At 42.6% G+C, this 20,439-nt stretch overlaps 1 protein-coding gene across 5 annotated transcripts in view; it reads left to right on the top strand.

Moving 5' to 3' along the window:
• The window catches only part of VPS54 (VPS54 subunit of GARP complex), an 83,411-nt gene that overhangs the window by 14,679 nt on the left and 48,293 nt on the right, over positions 1-20,439 (top strand). For 4 of the 5 annotated variants that reach the window (XR_013345772.1, XM_077814046.1, XM_077814045.1 and 1 more), the window contains exons 3-7: positions 7,644-7,805; positions 8,666-8,907; positions 10,841-10,919; positions 13,085-13,119; positions 17,113-17,244. Coding sequence is in view for 4 of the 5 variants with exons in the window: in XM_077814046.1 (XP_077670172.1) it covers positions 7,670-7,805; positions 8,666-8,907; positions 10,841-10,919; positions 13,085-13,119; positions 17,113-17,244 (624 nt within the window). In the remaining variant the exon portion in view is untranslated. Of the gene's footprint in view, positions 1-6,201; positions 6,303-7,643; positions 7,806-8,665; positions 8,908-10,840; positions 10,920-13,084; positions 13,120-17,112; positions 17,245-20,439 lie in introns of all 5 variants that reach the window. The other variant, XM_077814047.1, reaches the window with a different exon arrangement.

Here is a 20,439-nt window from a genome sequence, read left to right on the forward strand (position 1 = left end):
TAAAATAATGTTTTTCCCCCCTCAGCATTCTAGTTCATGAACCAGTTTGATTAGTGACAAAACCCTAGCAGTAGTAAACGCTAGTATCTGGTGAGGAGCTGCTGAAGGAAGGAAGAAACATACCTACATTAGAAATATGACAAGGGAAGAACAAACATGTGAGAGCATACAAATCTCTTAGTGGTGGAGACAACAGCAAGAGAAAATAAATAAGCAGATTAAAAACTTTAAACAAAGTATTTTCTCCAAATGGTTATGTTTGGAAACATATTGGAAACATAACATATTAATATTCTGGAAAGCTGTAATCTGACACAGTGATCTCATAGTTTTGCTGTGTGGCTGACTACTTCAGAAACACTTTAGATGCTAAAGATAACAAGTACCCAGGAACACCCATTTGGATTTTAAGATTGTCATGAAGTAAGCTTAAAGGGAGGGTCTAAATAAAATAAATAAATAAATCACTGCAAGTAAGGGAACCTGAAAATAGAAAATAAAACTCCTGACTTTGTTCTTTGTTCATATCCAGAAGGCCTGAAACTTGGTTAATTGAGAGAGGAAGTGATTGTTTTTCCACACACAGATTAAAACTCTTTTATTTGTTTTTATTAACATATGTTTAATTCTAAATGAAGAAATATATACCTAGAAGAAAAGGTCTGTCTTTTAAAGATTAACAAATGGTCTAACTGCCAATAAAGCCAAAACGCACACTTGACACCTCCAGCCCTCCCCCCCACACACACACACACAAAAAAAGAGGGACAAGATTTGACGTTCCTGATGTTTCTCAGGTTAGAGACAAATGCAGGAAAAATATATTTTGAGGGAGGAGTTAGTTATTAGACAAACAATTGAGCCAGTATTTCATGAAAAAATTACAGGTAACATAAAGATTGTTATTGTAATAGCTAATGTTAATATTCACGTGAACAGAATTTTATTAGAGTATAGTGAACTGTAAGGTTATCTACCGCTATAGTTGCATAAACTTGCTAGTTCCATGATTTTTAATGGCTAGATAATTTAAACTGTAAAATTCTTTTCTAATGTTTATTACTGTAGCAACTTTACCTTTTTATTAATATTTTTATTCATTTATTAATTTATTTTGTCTAGAATAGATTTTGAGCAAAACCAGTTAAGTATATTTTAGTGGTATTTGGTAGTTCTGGAAGTGGTGTTTGCCTTTCTGAATAGAGTAGCTCAGAGGGGTCTGTTGGAGGTGGGCAGGGAAAATTCTTGCCAAGTATCGTGCTTGGGGTTTGCATACCCATTTCCAAGGACCTGAGCCCTGGTCTACGCTACAAGTTTAGGTCGAATTTAGCAGCGTTAGATCGATTTAACCCTGCACCCGTCCACACGACGAAGCCATTTTTGTCGATTTAAGGGGCTCTTAAAATCGATTTCTGTACTCCTCCCTGATGAGATTAGCGCTGAAATCGACATCGCTGGGTTGAATTTGGGGTAGCGTGGATGCAATTCAACGGTATTGGCCTCCAGGAGCTATCCCAGAGGGCTCCATTGTGTCCGCTCTGGACAGCACTTTCAACTCAGATGCACTAGCCAGGTACACAGGAAAAGCACCGGGAACTTTTGAATTTCATTTCCTGTTTGGCCAGTGTGGCAAGCTCATCAGCAGAGGTGACCATGCAGAGCTCATCAGCACAGGTGACCATGCAGTCCCAGAATCGCAAAAGAGCTTCAGCATGGACCGAACGGGTGGTACTGGATCTGATCGCTGTATGGGGAGATGAATCCGTGCTATCAGAACTCCATTCCAAAGACAAAATGCCAATATATTTGAAAAAATCTACAAGGGCATGATGGACAGAGGCTATAACAGGGACCCGCAGCAGTGCCTTGTGAAAATTAAGATGCTCTAGCAAGCCTACCAAAAAACCAAACCGGCAAATGGCCTCTCCGTGTCAGAGCCCCAGACATGCCGCTTTTATGATGAGCTGCATGCCATTCTAGGGGGTGCCCCTACCACTACCCCACCCCTGTCCGTGGACACCTGCAAGGGGGGAGCCTCATGCAACAGGGATGAGGATTTTGGGGATGAGAATGATGAGGAGGAGGATAGCGCACAACAGGCAAGCAGAGAAACCATTCTCCCCGACAGCCAGGAACTGTTTATCACCCTGGACCCAATACCCTCACAACCCTCCCAAGGCGGGCTACTGGACTATGAAGCCGAAGAAGGCACCTCTGGTGAGTGTACCTTTGTAAATATAATACGTGGTTTAAAAGCAGGCGTGTTTAATGATTAATTTGCCTTGAAGACTTGGGACGCATTCGCAGCCAGCACAGCTACTGGAAAAGTCTGTTAATGTGTCTGGGGATGGAGTGGAAATCCTTCAGGGACATTATTAAGGGGACAGTCAGAGGTGGCTATTCCTGCTGAGCTGTTTCCCTGTGGCTGAAAAGAAATCATCCCCACTTTTAGCCATGCGGTGGGAGGGGCCCCTTCACGCTGAGCTGTTCCCATTTGGCTGGCGGCGATCTTCCTTGATACTACTCACGCGGTGGGAGGAGGGGTGCAGCGATCATCCCAGAGAATTGGGTGCAGGGCGGGGTTTAGTTGGGTTTGTGCTGCACGTTAACCTGAAAACTGCAGCCTCTCCTTTTAAATGGCCAACCCAACAGGTGCTTGGTATGGGAAAGGAGGGCGTTGCTGTTTGAAACCATTCCCACGTTATGAAGGTTGAAGAATCTGAAAGACTGTGGCTTACTATGGCTGCCTGCAAGTCGAATTCTGTTGCCTGGCCCTGCGTGTGTGATCTCTCACACCAAACTGGCAGGCCCTCAATATAAGAGGCAAAATGTGACCTTGTACCGAAAGCACATGTGCTATGTAATGTTAGCAGCTTGGTTCACCGTGAAAGGGTCTACCCAGTGTTCTCTAAAATGTGTCTTTTTAAATACTACTCTCCCTTTTTTTCCTCCTGCAGCTGCAAATGTTTCAACGCTCCCCCTATCATCTCTGTCCCAGAGGCTAGCACAGATAAGAAGGTGAAAAAAACACACTTGTGATGAAATGTTCTCTGAGCTCATGCAGTCCTCCCGCACTGAAAGAGCTCAGCAGAATGCGTGGAGGCAAACAATGGCAGAGTCCAGGAAAGCAGAAAATGAACACGAGGACAGGAGGGATGAACAAGATGAGAGGTTGCGGGAGAAAGAGGAGAGGTGGCGGCAGTGTGATGAGAGGAGGCAGGATGCAACGCTGAGGCTACTGGGGGATCAAACTAATATGCTCCAGCGTCTGGTGGAGCTGCAGGAAAAGCAGCAGGAGCACAGACCACCGCTGCAGCCCCTGTGTAACCACCCGCCCTCCTCCCCAAGTTCCATAGCCTCCTCACCCAGACGCCCAAGAACGCGGGGGGGAGAGGTGGGGGCGGTGCTCCGAGCACCCAACCATTCCACCCCAGAGGACTGCCCAAGTAACAGAAGGCTGGCATTCAATAAGTTTTGAAGTGCAGAGAAGTAGAGTGAACCAAGGGGGTGGGTTTTCATCAAGGAGAAACAAACAGAACTGTCACACTGTAGCCTGGCTAGTCATGAAACTGGTTTTCAAAGCTTCTCTGATGCGCAGCGCGCCCTGCTGTGCTCTTCTAATTGCCCTGGTGTCTGGCTGTGCGTAATCAGCAGCCAGGTGGTTTGCCTCAACCTCCCACCCTTCCATAAATGTCTCCCCCTTACTCTCACAGATATTGTGGAGCACACAGGAAGCAGCAATAACAATGGGAATATTGATTTTGCTGAGGTCTAACCAAGTCAGTAAACTGCACCAGCACACTTTTAAACATCCAAATGCACATTCTACCACCATTCTGCACTTGCTCAGCCTATAGTTGAACAGCTCCTTACTACTGTCCAGGGTGCCTGTGTATGGCTTCATTAAGGGGTAGGCTGGGTTCCCAAGGATAACTACAGGCATTTCAACATCCCCAATAGTTATTTTCTGGTCTGGGAAGTAGGTCCCTTGCTGCAGCCGTTCCCACAGACCAAAGTTCCTAAAGATGTGAGCGTCATGTACCTTTCCCAGCCATCCCACGTTGATGTCAGTGAAACGTCCCTTGTGATCCACCAGTGCTTGCAGCACCATTGAAAAGTACCCCTTGCGGTTTACGTATTGGCTGCCAAGGTGGTCCGGTCCCAAGATAGGGATATGCATTCTGTCTATCGCCCCACCACTACCCTTGAGAGCAGCAGCTCAGTGATTGTGTTGGCTACTTGGATCACAGCAGTCCCCACAGTAGAATTGCCCACTCCAAATTGATTCCCAACTGACCGGTAGCTGTCTGGCATTGCAGGCTTCCAGAGGGCTATTGCCACTCGCTTGTGAACTGTGAGGGCTGCTCTCATCTTGGTATTCTTGCGCTTCAGGGCAGGGGAAAGCAAGTCACAAAGTTCCATGAAAGTGCCCTTACGCATGCGAAAGTTTTGCAGCCACTGGGAATCATCCCAGACCTGCAACACTATGCGGTCCCACCAGTCTGTGCTTGTTTCCTGGGCCCAGAATCGGCGTTCCATGGCATGAGCCTGCCCCATTGCCACGAGGATGTCCAAATTGCCAGGGCCCATACTTTGAGAGAAGTCCATGTCCATGTCCTCATCTCTGTCATCACCGCGCTGCCGTTGCCTCATCGCCTGCTTTTGCAGGTTCTGGTTCTGCACATACTGCAGGATAATGCGCGAGGTGTTTACAATGCTCATAACAGCTGCGGTGATCTGAGCGGGCTCCATGCTTGCTGTGGTATGCCATCTGCAGGGGAGCAGAATTGCAGTGGAAGCGATGGCTGACAATGGATGCCACAAGAACAGATATTTATAGAGAAGGACGAGAGGATCTGTGAGGTGGATTCAGGAGAGCAGAGTTGCAGCAGAAGCGGTGGAGGACGTCGGTTAGTACTGCGCACATTTCCTGAGGAAGAATACACGTACCTGGTAGCCCATGACAGACAACATGGAGAAATTCACTATTGAGACAATAGCAGCAGAGCAGAGTTGCAGCGGAAGTGGTGGATGATGACGGTTAGCAGTCCTACTGCACCACCTGCTGAAAGCAGTATGGTGCCCGCACGGAAAAAAGGCGTGAAACGATTGTCTGCCATTGCTTTCATGGAGGGAGGGGCGACTGACGACATGTATCCAAAACCACCCGTAACCATGTTTCTGCCCCGTCAGGCATTGGGAGCTTAACCCAGAATTCCAATGGGCGGCGGAGACTGCGGGAACTGTGGGATAGCTACCCACATTGCACTGCTCTGTAAGTCGATGCTAGCCACGGTAGTGAGGACGCACTCCGCCGACTTAATGCTCTTAGTGTGGACATACGCAATCGACTGTATAAAATTGATTTCTAAAAATCGACTTCTATCATCTGACCTAATTTCGTAGTGTACACATACCCTGAGTCCTGGCCAATGTCGTGGTGCAGCTGGTAGCTAGATTTTAAAAACAGGTTGACTTCCTGCCAATAGCTGCTGCTGCAGGGAATAAATGGGAGGATTGGGGTTGCCTGTGCTTTCTCTTCTTCCTGCCTGAGCTGTTCTGCCTTCCAAGTGCTTTGAAAGTAGGGCTGTAGGGGAGTAGATACACCAGAGTAGGTGGCCATAAAGACCACAGAAACCACGCTAGCTCCTGCAATCAGTGAGTGGGAGGGGTAGCCGCCCAAGTCTTCCCTCGTCCCAGTGCTTAGAGGGAGAGAGATTGACCACACAAGACAGAGGAGAGACCTATGATGGGTGATGAATATGCAATACAGATGGACATTGAAGAACCGTGAGGGGAGATGTGAGGATGCATCTGGGAATGGAGATGTACAGACGCGGGGCCACAAAGAATGAGACCACAGTGCACAGTCAACCTGTGGAACTTGTTGCCAGTGGATGTTGTGAAGGCCAAATTTACAACTGCAGTGAAAAAAAGAATTAGATAAGTTCATGGTTCATCAGTGGCTAGTAGCCAAGATGGTCAGGGATGTGACTCCATGCTCTGGGGGACCCTGAGCCTCTGACTGCTAGATGCTGGGACCGAATGACAGGGAATGGATCACTTGATGATTGCCCTGTCTGTTCATTCCCTTTGAAACATCTGGCATTGGCCACTGTTGGATGACAGATTTGGGGCCAGATGGACCATTGATCTAACCCAGTATGGTCATTCTTATGTTCTTATATCCTTATGATGAAGAAAAGCCTCAAAATCTTCAACTGGCATGAGTGAGAGAAGAAGGGAGAAGGCTGAAGGGGACTGCTACAGAGAGGCCCTAACACCCCACATCCCAGTAGAGAGTAAGTGTAGGAGATTCCCCTGAATATTCAGGGGAATGATCCTGTGGTCCTTCCTGGAAAACACTGGGCTGCCTCCACCTATAAAGGCAGGAGCGGGCAGAAAGGGGGCGACTTTGAGATTGAGGGAAGAGTTCAAAAGGGAGGAGTAGAAGAAAGGAAGTGTAATAGCAATGGGGCTAATGAAAAGGCAGAAAGGAAGAGTCATAGGAGGGACAAGAGCAAGACATGGAGACAGAGGTGACATAGATTGAGCTCTGTGTGTGCAGAGAAAGCAACCTTTTAAAAAAGGGGTATTTCTCATGTAAGATGCGGTGGGGGCACAGTAGGGTTTTATATCTATTCTAGTGAATATTAATTTTTCTGTGCCTTTTTCTTTTTTTGTGCTTCTAAGAAAAAAAGAGTTTAAAATTCCCATGTGTACACACAACACCCCAGTGGCTGGGAGCCGGATGGCCCCCCCCCCCACCTGTGGCTTGCTTAGAAAATAGTACCAATCACTTGGCCCTTATGTAGGGAAGTATGAATTTCACACGTTTAGTAGAGGTTCAGTATAAATAAAATTGCAGTTTGCACAATACAAAGTATCGAAACAACTCGGGACATGCATTATGTTACAGTCTGGAAACAGATGTTCACTGCGAATGGATTCCAGTATATTGTAAAATGGTAGAACCCTCCCCTAGAGTGAATGCATCACAGGATAAAGATTTTCCTTGCTATCCATATTTTGCACACAACACAAATCATTCTCTTTAAATACTCTGCAAATAAATCTTTCAACCCTCACTACCAAAAAAGAAAAAACATTCAGGGAAAAATAAACCAAATTGTGCTTGTGTGGCAGAATGAATGAAATTTGCTGCTCATGTAATTCTACTTCAGTCAATGGAATTAAATTAACAGAGAATTTGGCCCTTTATCTGCACAGAAGAGACTTTCGACAAGTCTGTGGACTTGTACAACATAGCTCCCATCGGTAGATTAAACAAAATTCCCCATAAAACACTGGCATGTTTTGTCATTCACAAACCTTCAGAATTTGGCATGCTATTTCTGAGAGGAAATATTTCTTTGATAATGCTTCAGTAATTATGGAAACAGAACGATATAATGTGTTTGGGCATTTTTATGTACAATATTTTTGTGAGTGTGTATAAAAATTAGCCCTTTCTGTGTGTTTCAGATATAAAATATTTTTCATACCATGGGTTGAAAGATAACTAGTATTGTTTTAAACTGTTTAGTTTTATGTAGGTGAGCTGTTAAATAAATGCCATTGTTATGGTACAATCAATAATCAGAGCTGCATTGAAGACTTTGTGTTTATTTTTTCTTTCTTAGCTTCTATCAAGTGGTGATTTTATGCAATGGCATCAAGCCACAGTTCTTCACCAGTGCCTCAGTCAAACAGTAGAGATGCTTTCTTTAAAAAGGAAATGGATTCTGCTAAACGCTTTCGACCTGTGCAGTCACTGCCTGATGTATGTCCCAAGGAACCTACAGGTAATTTTGGCTTGTAAGGCAGATGAAAATACTGTTACAGTCAGTGGTCTGAAAATTAACCTGAAAATAGTCAATAAAGTTCTCTTGTTTTCTGGATAATACTATGAAATAAAATGATATATTTATAGTTAGAGTGGGATTCTACTTACTCCACCTCAAAAGCACCTCATTTTCTTTTTGGAGCACTGGAGATCTCCGCCTCACATTGAAGTCACCATCCTTATTATGAAGGAGAAGAGGATGAGACTTCTTTCAGAGCCTGTGAAAGATCAGCCAGAGTATAGTTGCGAGACAGGCAATTCTCGCCCTGCGGGGCTAACTGCTTTGCTTCTGTGACACTCCCCAATCCTTCTGACGTGGGGAGCAAGAGATCAAGATGGGTAACTCTGGCACTCCCATAAGGCGGTTTCTTGGTTGTATTGATAGCTGTCATATGGAATGCTGAGGGTAAGGGGTGTAAAGTGGGGGAAATAGTGGGATTTTGAGAATTCCCTAAAGAAGCATGTGACTGTAGTTCTAGGCTGGTGGGTGCAGTAGTTCTTCAATTTGATATATTTAGTATATCAAGTCTACAGACTTCTGTCTTTCAAAGGGTGCCAGAAGAATTGATTTTTGTGTGAAGATATTGAAAGAATATACCTCTAATTGCATATTTATGACTTGGTTTGAGCGATCTAAACACAAAAATGTGAGTGTGTTAGATGGTTGGGGAAGGGGATTATGTGTCTTGGTACACAATCCTTTCTGTAGATAAATTTTTGAAATTTGTTGTTTGCTTCAAGAATTACATTGAGTTTACTATGAAAAAAGTGCTTTCAAGTTTTTGTCTTAATGGACTGTCTTATCTTTTGTGCTTATAGGTGATCCTAATAGTTTAGGTGACAGCCCATCTCTAGTTGCAGATCAGCATAGATGGACAATTTATCATTCCAAAGTAAATCTTCCAGCGGCGCTAAATGATCCTAGGTTAGCAAAAAGGGAATCCGATTTTTTTACAAAAACATGGGGACAGGACTTTGTGGACACAGAAGTCGCACCTTCATTCTACCTCCCACAGATAAACAAGGAAAATTTTGCATTATATCAACAGGAAATCATTCAGGTAAAGTACCAAAGTTAGGTACATTATGAGTTAAAAAAGATATTTCAGAGCCATTTGAGTTTGACACCACTAACTAACTGTATCCGTTAATAGTACATCATATTATTACCTAATAACTACCTGTCTAGTTCTATGGTAGTTGACTCTTCTCTTGACCTTGGTATGGTGTGCTGTAAGTTCACTGTTCTCAGCATTAAAAGCATTGTCTAAATTCTCTCTCCCTGCTATTTCATTATTTTTAGTTCCTGAGTGCTATACTTTTGTTTTAAATGTACAGACCATATAATTGCTATTCATCTTTGCTATTTCCTTTTGGTTATTGAAAACTTCACTGATTATTCTTAAAGGATTATTCAGCAGTTACACTCTATAATGTAAAAAAAAAATCCAGTCACCTGATCAAATGTAAAACACGACTAAATTGTTGCTAAGAATGTCTTTAAAATGGCCTATGTACAAAACGCTTAAATATAAAATAATGAAGTAGGAAACAGACCTATTGTCAGCTGGTGAAAGCCAGAGCTGTTTTTAAGTTTTGAAAAAAGAACACAGCCTAAAAGAAGATGTGGAAATCTGCTGTGTTCTCTGTTTCTTTGGCTGTAGCTTCCTTTAACTTTTGGCTGCTGTGATGACCTGATTGTCAATGCTTCCTGGTGAGTGTAGTGCTTACTCTTGTGAAGTCAATAGGACTGTTTATGTCAGAGAGCATTATGCTTGGTTGCATTTGCAGGATTGGGCCCCAGAATGGTAGCCTTGAAGTGTTATACAATTGCCCAGTTCTGATTATTGAACATTTTAAAGGTATTTTTAAACACTGCCACCTATATATACTTTATGTATTCAGATTAGGTGAATTATTCTGTATTCATGTTTCTGCAGGTTTTTTTAGTCCTCTTTTCCCCTACAAATACATGTTATTTGGGTACAAGCTACAAAATTACAAGAGAGAGGGCGTTAATGCAGATGCAGGTTTAAAACAATCTTCGTTATTATTTGTATTATTGTAGCACCTGGGAGCTCTACTCATGGTTCAGGACCCCACTGCAGCAGTCACGGTGCAAACACAGAACAGAACGTACTGAACAAACTTGGTTTAAGAACCAATAACAAATATTGAAATTTTTCAGCATCATAAACCCTTAAAACACTTGTTTGGGGAGTATAAAAAGGTGTAACTGCATCAAAATGGTATTAGTACTGGTAAAATATGGGGGGAAGAATTGTTTTTAGAGCCATATGTTTGTATAGCCAATATTAAAAAAAATAAATAAGCTGTTGCATTAAAGTGAAATGTAACTATTTGATTGTGAAAATAAACAGGGTATTGGAAGAAGAGGCATGAGTTGCCATGAAAGAATTTCTGATGGATCTTGCAGCTTCAGCCTGCTATGAAAAAATAATCTCTGAAGAAGAGGACAAAATAGAAGAGTCTTATAAGATGTGGAACCCATGTTTAAGCTTTATAAGTAAAAATAGAAGCTTAGCTTAGCTAAATGGAGTGTAAGGTTTCATTGTGGTGCATCTAAGTAAGGTGGGAGAAGGTCAGTAAAAGGATGTTTTTATTTTAGTGTAGGATAATTTGCAGATTAGACTGCAAATAAATAATGGCTGTAAGTGTGTTACTGCAGTCAGTGGATATGTATATTTCATTTTGTGGGGAGGAGAATTTAGATCATATGTCTTAAATAGTTTCATTATCTCCCTTTCCGTGATGTAAAATCAACAAAGAAATAACATACCAACCAAATAACAAACAAGGATTTCAACCGCCAGAGTTGTCATTCTGGCATCTTTCACATGCACTTAAAATTTTAAGAGGGAAAAATATCTTAGATTAAAAATGTTCTGAATATTCCCTTTAAAAGAAAAAAAAGATTTTTTTCATTATTGTATTAGTGTCAGACTAGTTCTTTAATATCTTTTCTCTTTATAGAGAGAGAAGATCCATGAAAGATGCAAGAATATTTGTCCTCCTAAAGATACCTTTGACAGGACTCTCTTACATACTCATGGTAAACACCTCATCTTCTCTTACTTGTTAAAAAGTCATTTTCTTTTCTATAATAGATAATGTAACATACTAATCATCTCCTTTTGTTGTTCCGAAGATATTAGCTGTAGAAATAGCTGCTGTTGATTTATTTATAATGATCACTGAAAATCTAGGCATGATTGGATAGAGACATTGTAGGTCAAAAAACTAGTGATTCCTGCTCCTGAATTCTTCCTTGGCATCTCTGCATTCACAATTTGACATTACATCCGTGACAGTGTTTCCTTTAACTTCCTCTTATTAAAAAAAAAAAAAAGAAGAAGAAAAAGAAACTAGATTATGCGATTGTATTGAGTTTCTGGTTACTGTTCATGTTCTGAGTAATGAAGAATGCCTGCCCCCCCCCCCAATGGAGAACAAAAATTGGAATTTGTGACATTGTGGCATCCCTGACATATTGAAAGATCATCATTAGGAAAGGTTGCTTGCATGGTTCTTTTAATGGAGTCTGCAGCTGTAATAAGACTGTTTCTCCTGATATATTTTGGCTTTGTAGTGAGATATCTCAGGTGATCAAGGATTGGGAACTGGCAAAAAAGACGGGCAGAGAAAGTATAATGGACAATCTGAAGTTAGCTTGTATTACTTAATTCTTTCAGTTTCACTGGCAAAGCACTGCTCATTGAATGAAAGTTTGTCTGCATCACCTGTTCCTAGTAATTACAGAATGCTTCCCTGTTTTTATTTACTCCGCTGGATTCAGCTCATCTTGTCAGGCTTTCTAATACCTCTATTACCTCCATTTTTTTTCCCTTCCATGAAAAATGAAGTCCAACTTTTTTGTCTTTCATAGTTTAAGTTCTTGAGAACTAACTCTTATATTTAGCTATGCTTTACCTTTGTCAGCACAGTAATATCCTTCCTCTGTTAACTGCCCGTAGTACTACACAGGGGATCTTGAAAGTGTAATATTATTGAACAATATCACAGCTTTTGAATGGATAGCCTTTATTGTAAATGAGTACTGTACTTGTTAAAATGTCTGTTTAAGGACTGTATCTAGCCCAAAACATGCACCCCAGAAGGCTTGAGTAAGAATAACTATCGTGAGGAAAGGTTGGTCTGCTGTGCAAAGCCAAACAGGATAAAAATCTCTGCACCAGGGAGCTGGAGAGTAGTTTTGGGAGAACAGATCTTCAGTAAACTAGCTCTCCACCCACTGCAGCTCCCAGTGTTGGGGTTGCCTATCTTTCTCCAGTCTTAGAAAACGCAACCTGGGGTCTCTCAGCTAAAGGAGTTGCTACAGCCTGAGACTGAGGACAGAAGGCTGAGGGATGGTTCCTGGGCTGCATTGTCTTTTGTGTTTAATACAAATAAAGTAACAACTCTGCAGGCGAGAGAAGTGCTGGAGATGGTAAAAGCTCCCTTTCACCATGGTGATTGTGAGGGGAGGAGGGGACCCTCCAAGTGAGCTATGGATTTCTTATTTCATCTGCCTCCCTTTTTGGCCTGATGAGACTCTGTACACTCTGATTGAGCTCCTTTTATGTGATTGAATTAGGGTGGATGGAGCCCTAAGAGTGTGAAATCATCCCGCTTCCAAATGGGGCCAGGGCATGGAGCTCCAGTGCAGCTCTTCTCCTGTCCTGATTCTTTCCTTCCCTCTGCAACCACCCCCTGTGACCATCACTTCAGCTTATGGACTGGAACAGTACTACCTCTATGTCAGTTGCACAGAGTGATAGGGTCACTGAGTCGGTGTGGATCCTGTGGTCCCTCCCCATCACCACCCTGTGTGCATCTACCCTCTGGGTTTAACCCAATGTGACTGCTCCACCAGCAACCTCCCTAGAGAGCACCAGTGGGAAGCGGAAGTGATGCAGAGAGCCTTACACTGGTCCTCACCAGCAAGGTGAATTTCACCCTGAGTGAGTTGGAAGCACTGGGTTTCTGTTATGGTACGAATAATACATTTACTTTTAAAGCAGTCAGAGTCGGACACATCTGAGTGCTGCACAGAAACTGTAGCTAAACCCCCCCAAAATTACCAAGGGCAACGAGGCCTTTAATCGCTGATTATTGAAATCAATTGGTTTAATAATTTGGCTGATGACTGACTATAGAAGACTGCAATGAAATCTTATAATTGTCATGCTAGTTTACTGATATTTTATTTATTTTTAGATAAATCCAGGACAGATCTGGAACAAGTACCTAAGGTATGACTGCAGTACAGCATAGGCTTTATTAAGGAAAAACGTGCTTGTCAGATTTCTAGTGTAAGACTTAAGAGTGTGTGAGTGCGCACACGCATATGTGTGAGGGAGAACTATTTTAATAGGTACCCTCTGACCCCCCTAAATTGTCGTGGTGCATGTGGGACTTAGACAATGTAATCCAAGTGGATAATACTTACCGTTGTTTGCTATTTTTGTCTCCTGAGCTGTATTTATTCTTTTAGTGGATATTGAAGGTAAAACACAACGGCCATTATTTTCAGGCCTTAGTCACTCAACAATCCTAGAACCATGTACAAATAGACAACCACGCTGCTTTCTACTGAAGCGTGGCCGTGGTCTGCTGGGTACATTTTCCAGAAAAGAAACTCCGGAGGAAGGAGGATTTGAAGGTTTGGAGGGGCGTGGGAGGGAGTTTGATACAAGTTTCTGAAGTTACTGTGTAGACCTGAGTTTATTACTATTTATTGTAGCACCTAGGAACCCCAGTTAAGGATTAGGGACCCATTGTGTTAGACACTGTACAGACAAGTCACAAAGAAGACCATTCGTGCCCCAATCAGTTCACAGTCTACGTGACAGATACGTCGTAACAAATGGTCAAAACAGACAAACCTACATTTCATTTTATTCAAACTGAAAAAATTGTCCAGTTGATAAGTTATTAGCAGGTAAACGGTTTAATGTTGATCACTGCATGTCCTGAGGGTTTGTAGAGGTGTAGCTAAAGTAGCTTTCACTGTAACTTTTAAAGTTAAGGCCAAGGAACAGACGGTGCTTGATATTGATTTCTCGCTGTTGAATCCTTTGATGTCATGTGTGGTGCTTGGGGTGAATGGGAAGGAGATGGTTCAGTTCTCCTGGAAGTTCCAGGCATTATAGCAGTTTTAAGGAGTTAAAACTAAGCCAGATGCAGATGCTTCAGAGACAATGCTTCACTGAGATGAACAGAAGTAGGGACAAAATTATTTGGCTTTTTTGTGGCCAGAGTTTTATAGATTCATAGATATTAACTATTAATTATGGGACCATTATGATCATCTAGTCTGACCTCCTGCACAATGCAGGCCACAGAATCTCACCCACCCACTCCTGCGATAAACCTCTCACCTATGTCTGAGCTATTGAAGTCCTCAAATCATGGTTTAAAGACTTCAAGGTGCAGAGAATCCTCCAACAAGTGACCTGTGCCCCATGCTACAGAGGAAGATGAAAAACCCCCAGGGCCTCTTCCAGTCTGCCTTGGAGGAAAATTCCTTCCTGACCCCAAATATGGCGATCAGCTGAACCTTGAGCATATGGGCAAGATTCACCAGCCAGATACCAAGGAAAGTAACTCATATCCCACCCCATCTAACATCCCATCACAGGCCATTGGGTCTATTTACCATGAATATTTAAAGATCAATTAATTGCCAAAATCATGTTATCCCATCATACCGTCTCTTCCATAAACTTATCAAGTTTAATCTTGAAGCCAGATAGGTCTTTTGCCCCCACTGCTTCCCTTGGAAGGCTATTCCAGAACTTTACTCCTCTGATCATTAGAAACCTTAGTCTGATTTCAAGTCTAAACTTCCTGATGGCCAGTTTATATCCATTTGTTCTTGTGTCCACCTTGGTACTGAGCTTAAATAATTCCTCTCCCTCTCTGGTATTTATCCCTCTGATATATTTATAGAGAGCAATCATATCTCCGCTCAACCTTCTTTTGGTTAGGCTAAACAAGCCAAGCTCCTTGAGTCTGCTTTCATAAGACAGGCTTTCCATTCCTCGGATCATTCTAGTAGCCTTTCTCTGTACCTGTTCCAGTTTGAATTCATCCTTCTTAAACATGGGAGACCAGAACTGCACACAGTATTCCAGGTGAGGTCTCACCAGTGCCTTGTATAACGGGTACTAACACCTCCATATCTCTACTGGATACTTCACCTGAGGCATCCCAAGACTGCATTAGTTTTTTCATGGCCATATCACATTGGCGGCTCATAGTCATCCTGTGATCAACCAGTACTCCAAGGTTGTTCTCCTCCTCCGTTACTTCTAATTGATGCGTCCCCAGCTTATAACTAAAATTCTTGTTATTAATCCCTAAATGCATGACCTTACACTTCTCACTATTAAATTTCATCCTATTGCTATTACTCCAGTTTACAAGGTCATCCAGATCCTCCTGTATGATATCCCGGTCCTTCTCTAAATTGGCAATACCTCCCAGCTTTGTATCATCCGCAAACTTTATTAGAACACTCCCACTTTTTGTGCCGAGGTCAGTAATAAAAAGATTAAATAAGATTGGTCCCCAAACCGATCCCTGAGGAACTCCGTTGGTAACCTCCCTCCAGCCTGACAGTTCACCTTTCAGTATGACCCGCTACAGTCTCCCTTTTAACCAATTCCTTATCCACCTTTCAATTTTCATATTGATCCCCATCTTTTCCAATTTAACTAATAATTCCCCATGTGGCACAGTATCGAACGCCTTACTGAAATCTAGGTAAATTAGATCCTCTGCGTTTCCTTTGTCTAAAATATCTGTTACTTTCTCAAAGGAGGAGATCAGGTTGGTTTGGCACGATCTACCTTTTGCAAAACCATGTTGTATTTTGTCCCATTTACCATTGACCTCAATGTCCTTAACTACGTTCTCCTTCAAAATTTTTTCCAAGACCTTGCATACTACAGATGTCAAACTAACAGGCCTGTAGTTACCCAGATCACATTTTTTCCCTTTCTTAAAAATAGGAACTATGTTAGCAATTCTCCAGTCATACGGTACAACCCCTGAGTTTACAAATTCACTAAAAATTCTTGCTAATGGGCTTGCAATTTCATGTGCCAATTCCTTTAATATTCTTGGATGAAGATTATCTGGGCCCCCCCGATTTAGTCCCATTAAGCTGTTCGAGTTTCGCTTCTACCTCAGATGTGGTAATATCTACCTCCATATCCTCATTCCCATTTGTCATGCTACCATTATCCCTAAGATCCTCATTAGTCTCATTAAAGACTGAGGCAAAGTATTTGTTTAGATATTGGGCCATGCCTAGATTATCCTTAACCTCCGCTCCATCCTCAGTGTTTAGCGGTCCCACTTCTTCTTTCTTTGTTTTCTTCTTATTTATATAGATAAGCTGTAGAACCTTTTACTGTTGGTTTTAATTCCCTTTGCAAGGTCCAATTCTACTTGAGTTTTAGCCTTTCTCACTTTATCCCTACAAGTTTTGACCTCAGTAAGGTAGCTTTCCTTGCTGATCTCTCCCATCTTCCACTCCCTGTATGCATTCTGCTTTTCTTAATCACCTCTCTGAGATGCTTGCTCATCCAGCTTGGACTACAACTCCTGCCTATGAAGTGCTGTGCTGTACCTGGGGAGAAAGGTGTTGGAGCTGTGCAGGGGTTGTGCACCCACATCCTGTATTCTGTGGAGTCCAGTTCTGCAGGGACTTCAGGTGTGCTGTTCCACAGTGGGAATCTAAGAGCCGGATTCAGTGAATTAATTGCAAGACGGATCCACCACCTGGGGGAAGCATGAAGGATGTGGGGCCTACTCCAACTTTAAGGATGGAGTACCAGCAATGGAGCATTTCCACTGCTGAAAAATGTCCCAAAGAAGGATTCATTCCTGTCCCATGGAGGACCTCCCCTGAGTACAGCTCAGGATTTGGGGCTTGGGCAGTCTGTACTTCTGTACTATCAGGCTGTTTACCTGCAGATTCAGGAAGACAATCCTGCACTGGGTCACATTCACTTTGCAGCTGGAAAGTTGGTCACACTCATAAGGGCTAGATTGATTATTTATTTATTTTTGTAAATGAAAATGTAGCTTTTAGAGAAACTGATGAATAGAGCCCCCAGAGGATATGTCAAGCCTGGGTTTGTTTGTGTGCTCTTTGTTTTAGAAGGGTGGGGAATAGTGACAAGGAAAGGAGAACAGAGACGAGAGTAAAATGCGTTTATTTCTTTTTGTTTCAGATTTTTATGAAACCAGATTTTGCCTTGGAAGATTCCTTAACGTTTAATGCCGTTTTACCATGGTCTCACTTTAATACTTCTGGAGGAAAAGGAAGTCGTGATGCAGCTTCCTCAAAGTTGCTGCAAGAAAAGGTAAATCTCAATAAAGGATGCTGTTATTCAGTGCAGCTGTCCACTGATTACAGAGAAAACTGTTCTAGACAAGTCCACTGCCGCTGTTTCTGCAAGTTACGTGACACATTAATTTTACAGCCCAGATATTACTTCAGTCAGCCTAAGAATTTTTAGTAAATGCCAGTGGGGGCCACCTTTCTGAGAGGAGAATTTTTTTTAAATAAAGAAGGGTAGGGCCAACAAGTGACCATTGTTATATGCAATATAAAGATATTCTAGTAGGAACTGCTAAAACAATCAAAGAAGACAATGCTCATTAAGAACTTCTGTTATGGCTGTTCTGAATAGGAATAGTGACTGCAGGAGGAATATGTGCATGATTTGTATGTTGACAATCCAGTAATGGTACAACTTTCTCAAAACTTTCAGGAAAACCCCAGATTTAAGGCAGGGTGTGCTGTGCACTGCAAGGAAATATTAAACCTTCCTGGTAGCTTCCTGTTATCTTTCAGGCATCATACCATAGGTACTGCTCCCTTTTTTACAGTTTCTATTGTAGCTGAATCACACATGCCTTGGGAGCACTGTAGAGCTTGATGGCAGAGTATTTTCATCTACATGAAAAATATGGGTCTTTGGGTTAATCACACTCAGAGTTGTTATTATTTTAAAAATTATATATTTGCAATGGAAAAAGAAAAAAAGCAGACACCTGTTTTGTTGTTATAGATACTCTTCAGATCCTTCCAAAAGTTTACATCATTGTGATGTGTTTTGTTTTAAACATTTTCCCTCTTAAGTGCAACAGCTTTTAGGAGCATACCCGTAAGTCTGTAGGTGGTGATCAGATAAAACAGCATTAGCCTCTCTGTCACTAAAAAGTTCTTGTCAGCTGCTGGAAATGGCCCACCTTGATTATCACTACAAAAGGTCGTGTGTCAACCACTTCCCCCCCTCCCCCCCCCGCTCTCCTGCTGGTAATAGCTCACCTTACCTGATCACTCTCGTTACAGTGTGTATGGTAACACCCATTGTTTCATGTTCTCTATGTATATAAATCTCCTCACTGTATTTTCCACTGAATGCATCCGATGAAGTGAGCTGTAGCTCACGAAACCTTATGCTCAAATAAATTTATTAGACTCTAAGGTGCCACTAGTACTCCTTTTCTCTTTACGAATACAGACTAACACGGCTGTTACTCTGAAACCTGTTAAAAAGTTCTTGCAACTCTGCCTTTCCTTACCATGGCAGTGGACGTGAGATTGCAACAAACTGTGTAAGATGCCATTGAAGTGATTCCTGTCTGACAACTAAACCCCAGTTTTAAGAATGCATGTAACTTGCAGAAAGTGACTGGGCTAGGATCTTAGGCAGTTGGACAGAAATGAAGCAGGAGTTCTGAGTTAAGAAGAGAGAAGCCTCTCTGGTGCTTCAGGGTTTTTTTCTCCCTAGTGCAACTAAAATAAGAACAAGCACAGTCTTTATCCACGTTTCCTTCCTGCAGCTTAGCAGACTCGAAACACTAAAACAGGCAATAGAATATTAATGGGGCAGCTCTGATGCCTTCAGAGCCGCATTCCTGGCTTTCTAATAATTACGCTGCTCTGTTCATTACATGAGCCCCAAATCTTTTTAAGGCTCTGAGCCTACCTAGGCTCAGCTCCACCTAATTATATCTGGTGCAGATAAGATGCCTAGTGCCCTCTCTGTAGTCACCCTCAGGTCAGGGAGCTGTTCCCAGGTGGGACTCAGAAACCCAGTCTGGACCCATTGCTTGGAATTTAAACCCCCCAAAATACCCATGGCACTGTCTAGGTCAGTGGGCCTTTCCTATGGGCATACTGCATTACGGCTGCTGGCTGGAAAGAATTTGTAAATAAGCCTATTGTACTTAGACCAAGATTTGTATAGTCCGTTGAGACTGTAACTCCTAAATGAAATAGTTGTGAGAAGGAACAGCATTTTGGGGCTGATTTTTCAGAAGTGTTTAGCAGCCATAGCTCCTGTTGAAATCATGATCTTCAGGTGTTCAGCACCTCTAAAAATCAGGCCATTTGGGTATTAGCATTCAGATGACTATTTTAATGTCCCACTTAGAGTTGACTATTCAGAACACCGAGTTGTTTCAATTTGAATAAAGTAGGGCCAGACCAGCAGTCTGGTAACAGTGCAGCAAAGGAAATTAGGAGTTCAGGTTCCAAACATGAACCCTGGCACCAGGTCTTGACTGACAAGAAAGGGCTTTGCTTCACTAGAGAGTGACTTCCATGGCTGGCTGAGGGCAACTGTGTCCAAACCCCCCTTCAGAGGGAACTTCTCTACAAAAGAGTGAGTTAAAGTGGATATCCTAGAGAACTCTGCCCTCTTTTGAAACCTCCATCTCCCTACACTCCCCTTCCTCCTCAAGAAGCAGGAGCTACCTAGGTCAGACTATCAATCACAGTCAAGTTTCATCCTGTTGGACACAGGCACTGACTTCTAGTTTTCCCTGGGGGTACTCCAGCCCCGTCCCTGCTCCACCCCTTCCCCTGCAGCCCCAGCTTTGTCCTGCCTCTTCCCACCCCGCTCCACCCCCTCCCTGAAACCCTCATCTGCTCGCTGCTCTCTGTCCTCTCCCAAGCCCTAGCCGCCGATCAGCCTTTTGGCAGTGTGGCCAAACAGCTGTGGCTGATGAGTGCTGAGCACCCACTATTTTTTTTACCGTGAGTGCTCCAGCATCCGAGCAGCCACGAAGTCAGCGCCTCTGTTGTTGGAGGTCCCCACCATGGTGTAGCAGCCTTAGTGCATGATAGAGTTAAGTACATGTGCTATTCTCATTTGCAGGCCAATACCCAGCACACCCTTTCAGCTAGTGGCTGTATGTAGGGGTGTTAATGTCTGACCTCTGAGATATAAAGCCTTGGGCAGGCTTGTTTAATTGCTTGCTTTTCAGCAAGCAGTACTTTGCAAGCATGCTTCTACCAGGGAGGTAAACTCGCTCAACCTTCCCAATGCTTTCTGAACTCGCTAACAAAACTGGGTAGTTATTCATTTGCCACCATGACAACAGCTTTTAATCCAGTGTTATATTGGCCACAGTCAGGTGATCATTATAGCACAAAGAAATGTACTAGTAGAAATAATGTAAATTATACCCACAAAATGCATTTTAGTGTTTTTGTAGTGTGATATATTTGCCAGGTGTTACAACATACGGTTGTTGTTGTTTTT

The sequence above is a fragment of the Eretmochelys imbricata genome, chromosome 3 (assembly GCF_965152235.1).
Source record: "Eretmochelys imbricata isolate rEreImb1 chromosome 3, rEreImb1.hap1, whole genome shotgun sequence".
NCBI lineage: Eukaryota > Metazoa > Chordata > Testudines > Cheloniidae > Eretmochelys > Eretmochelys imbricata.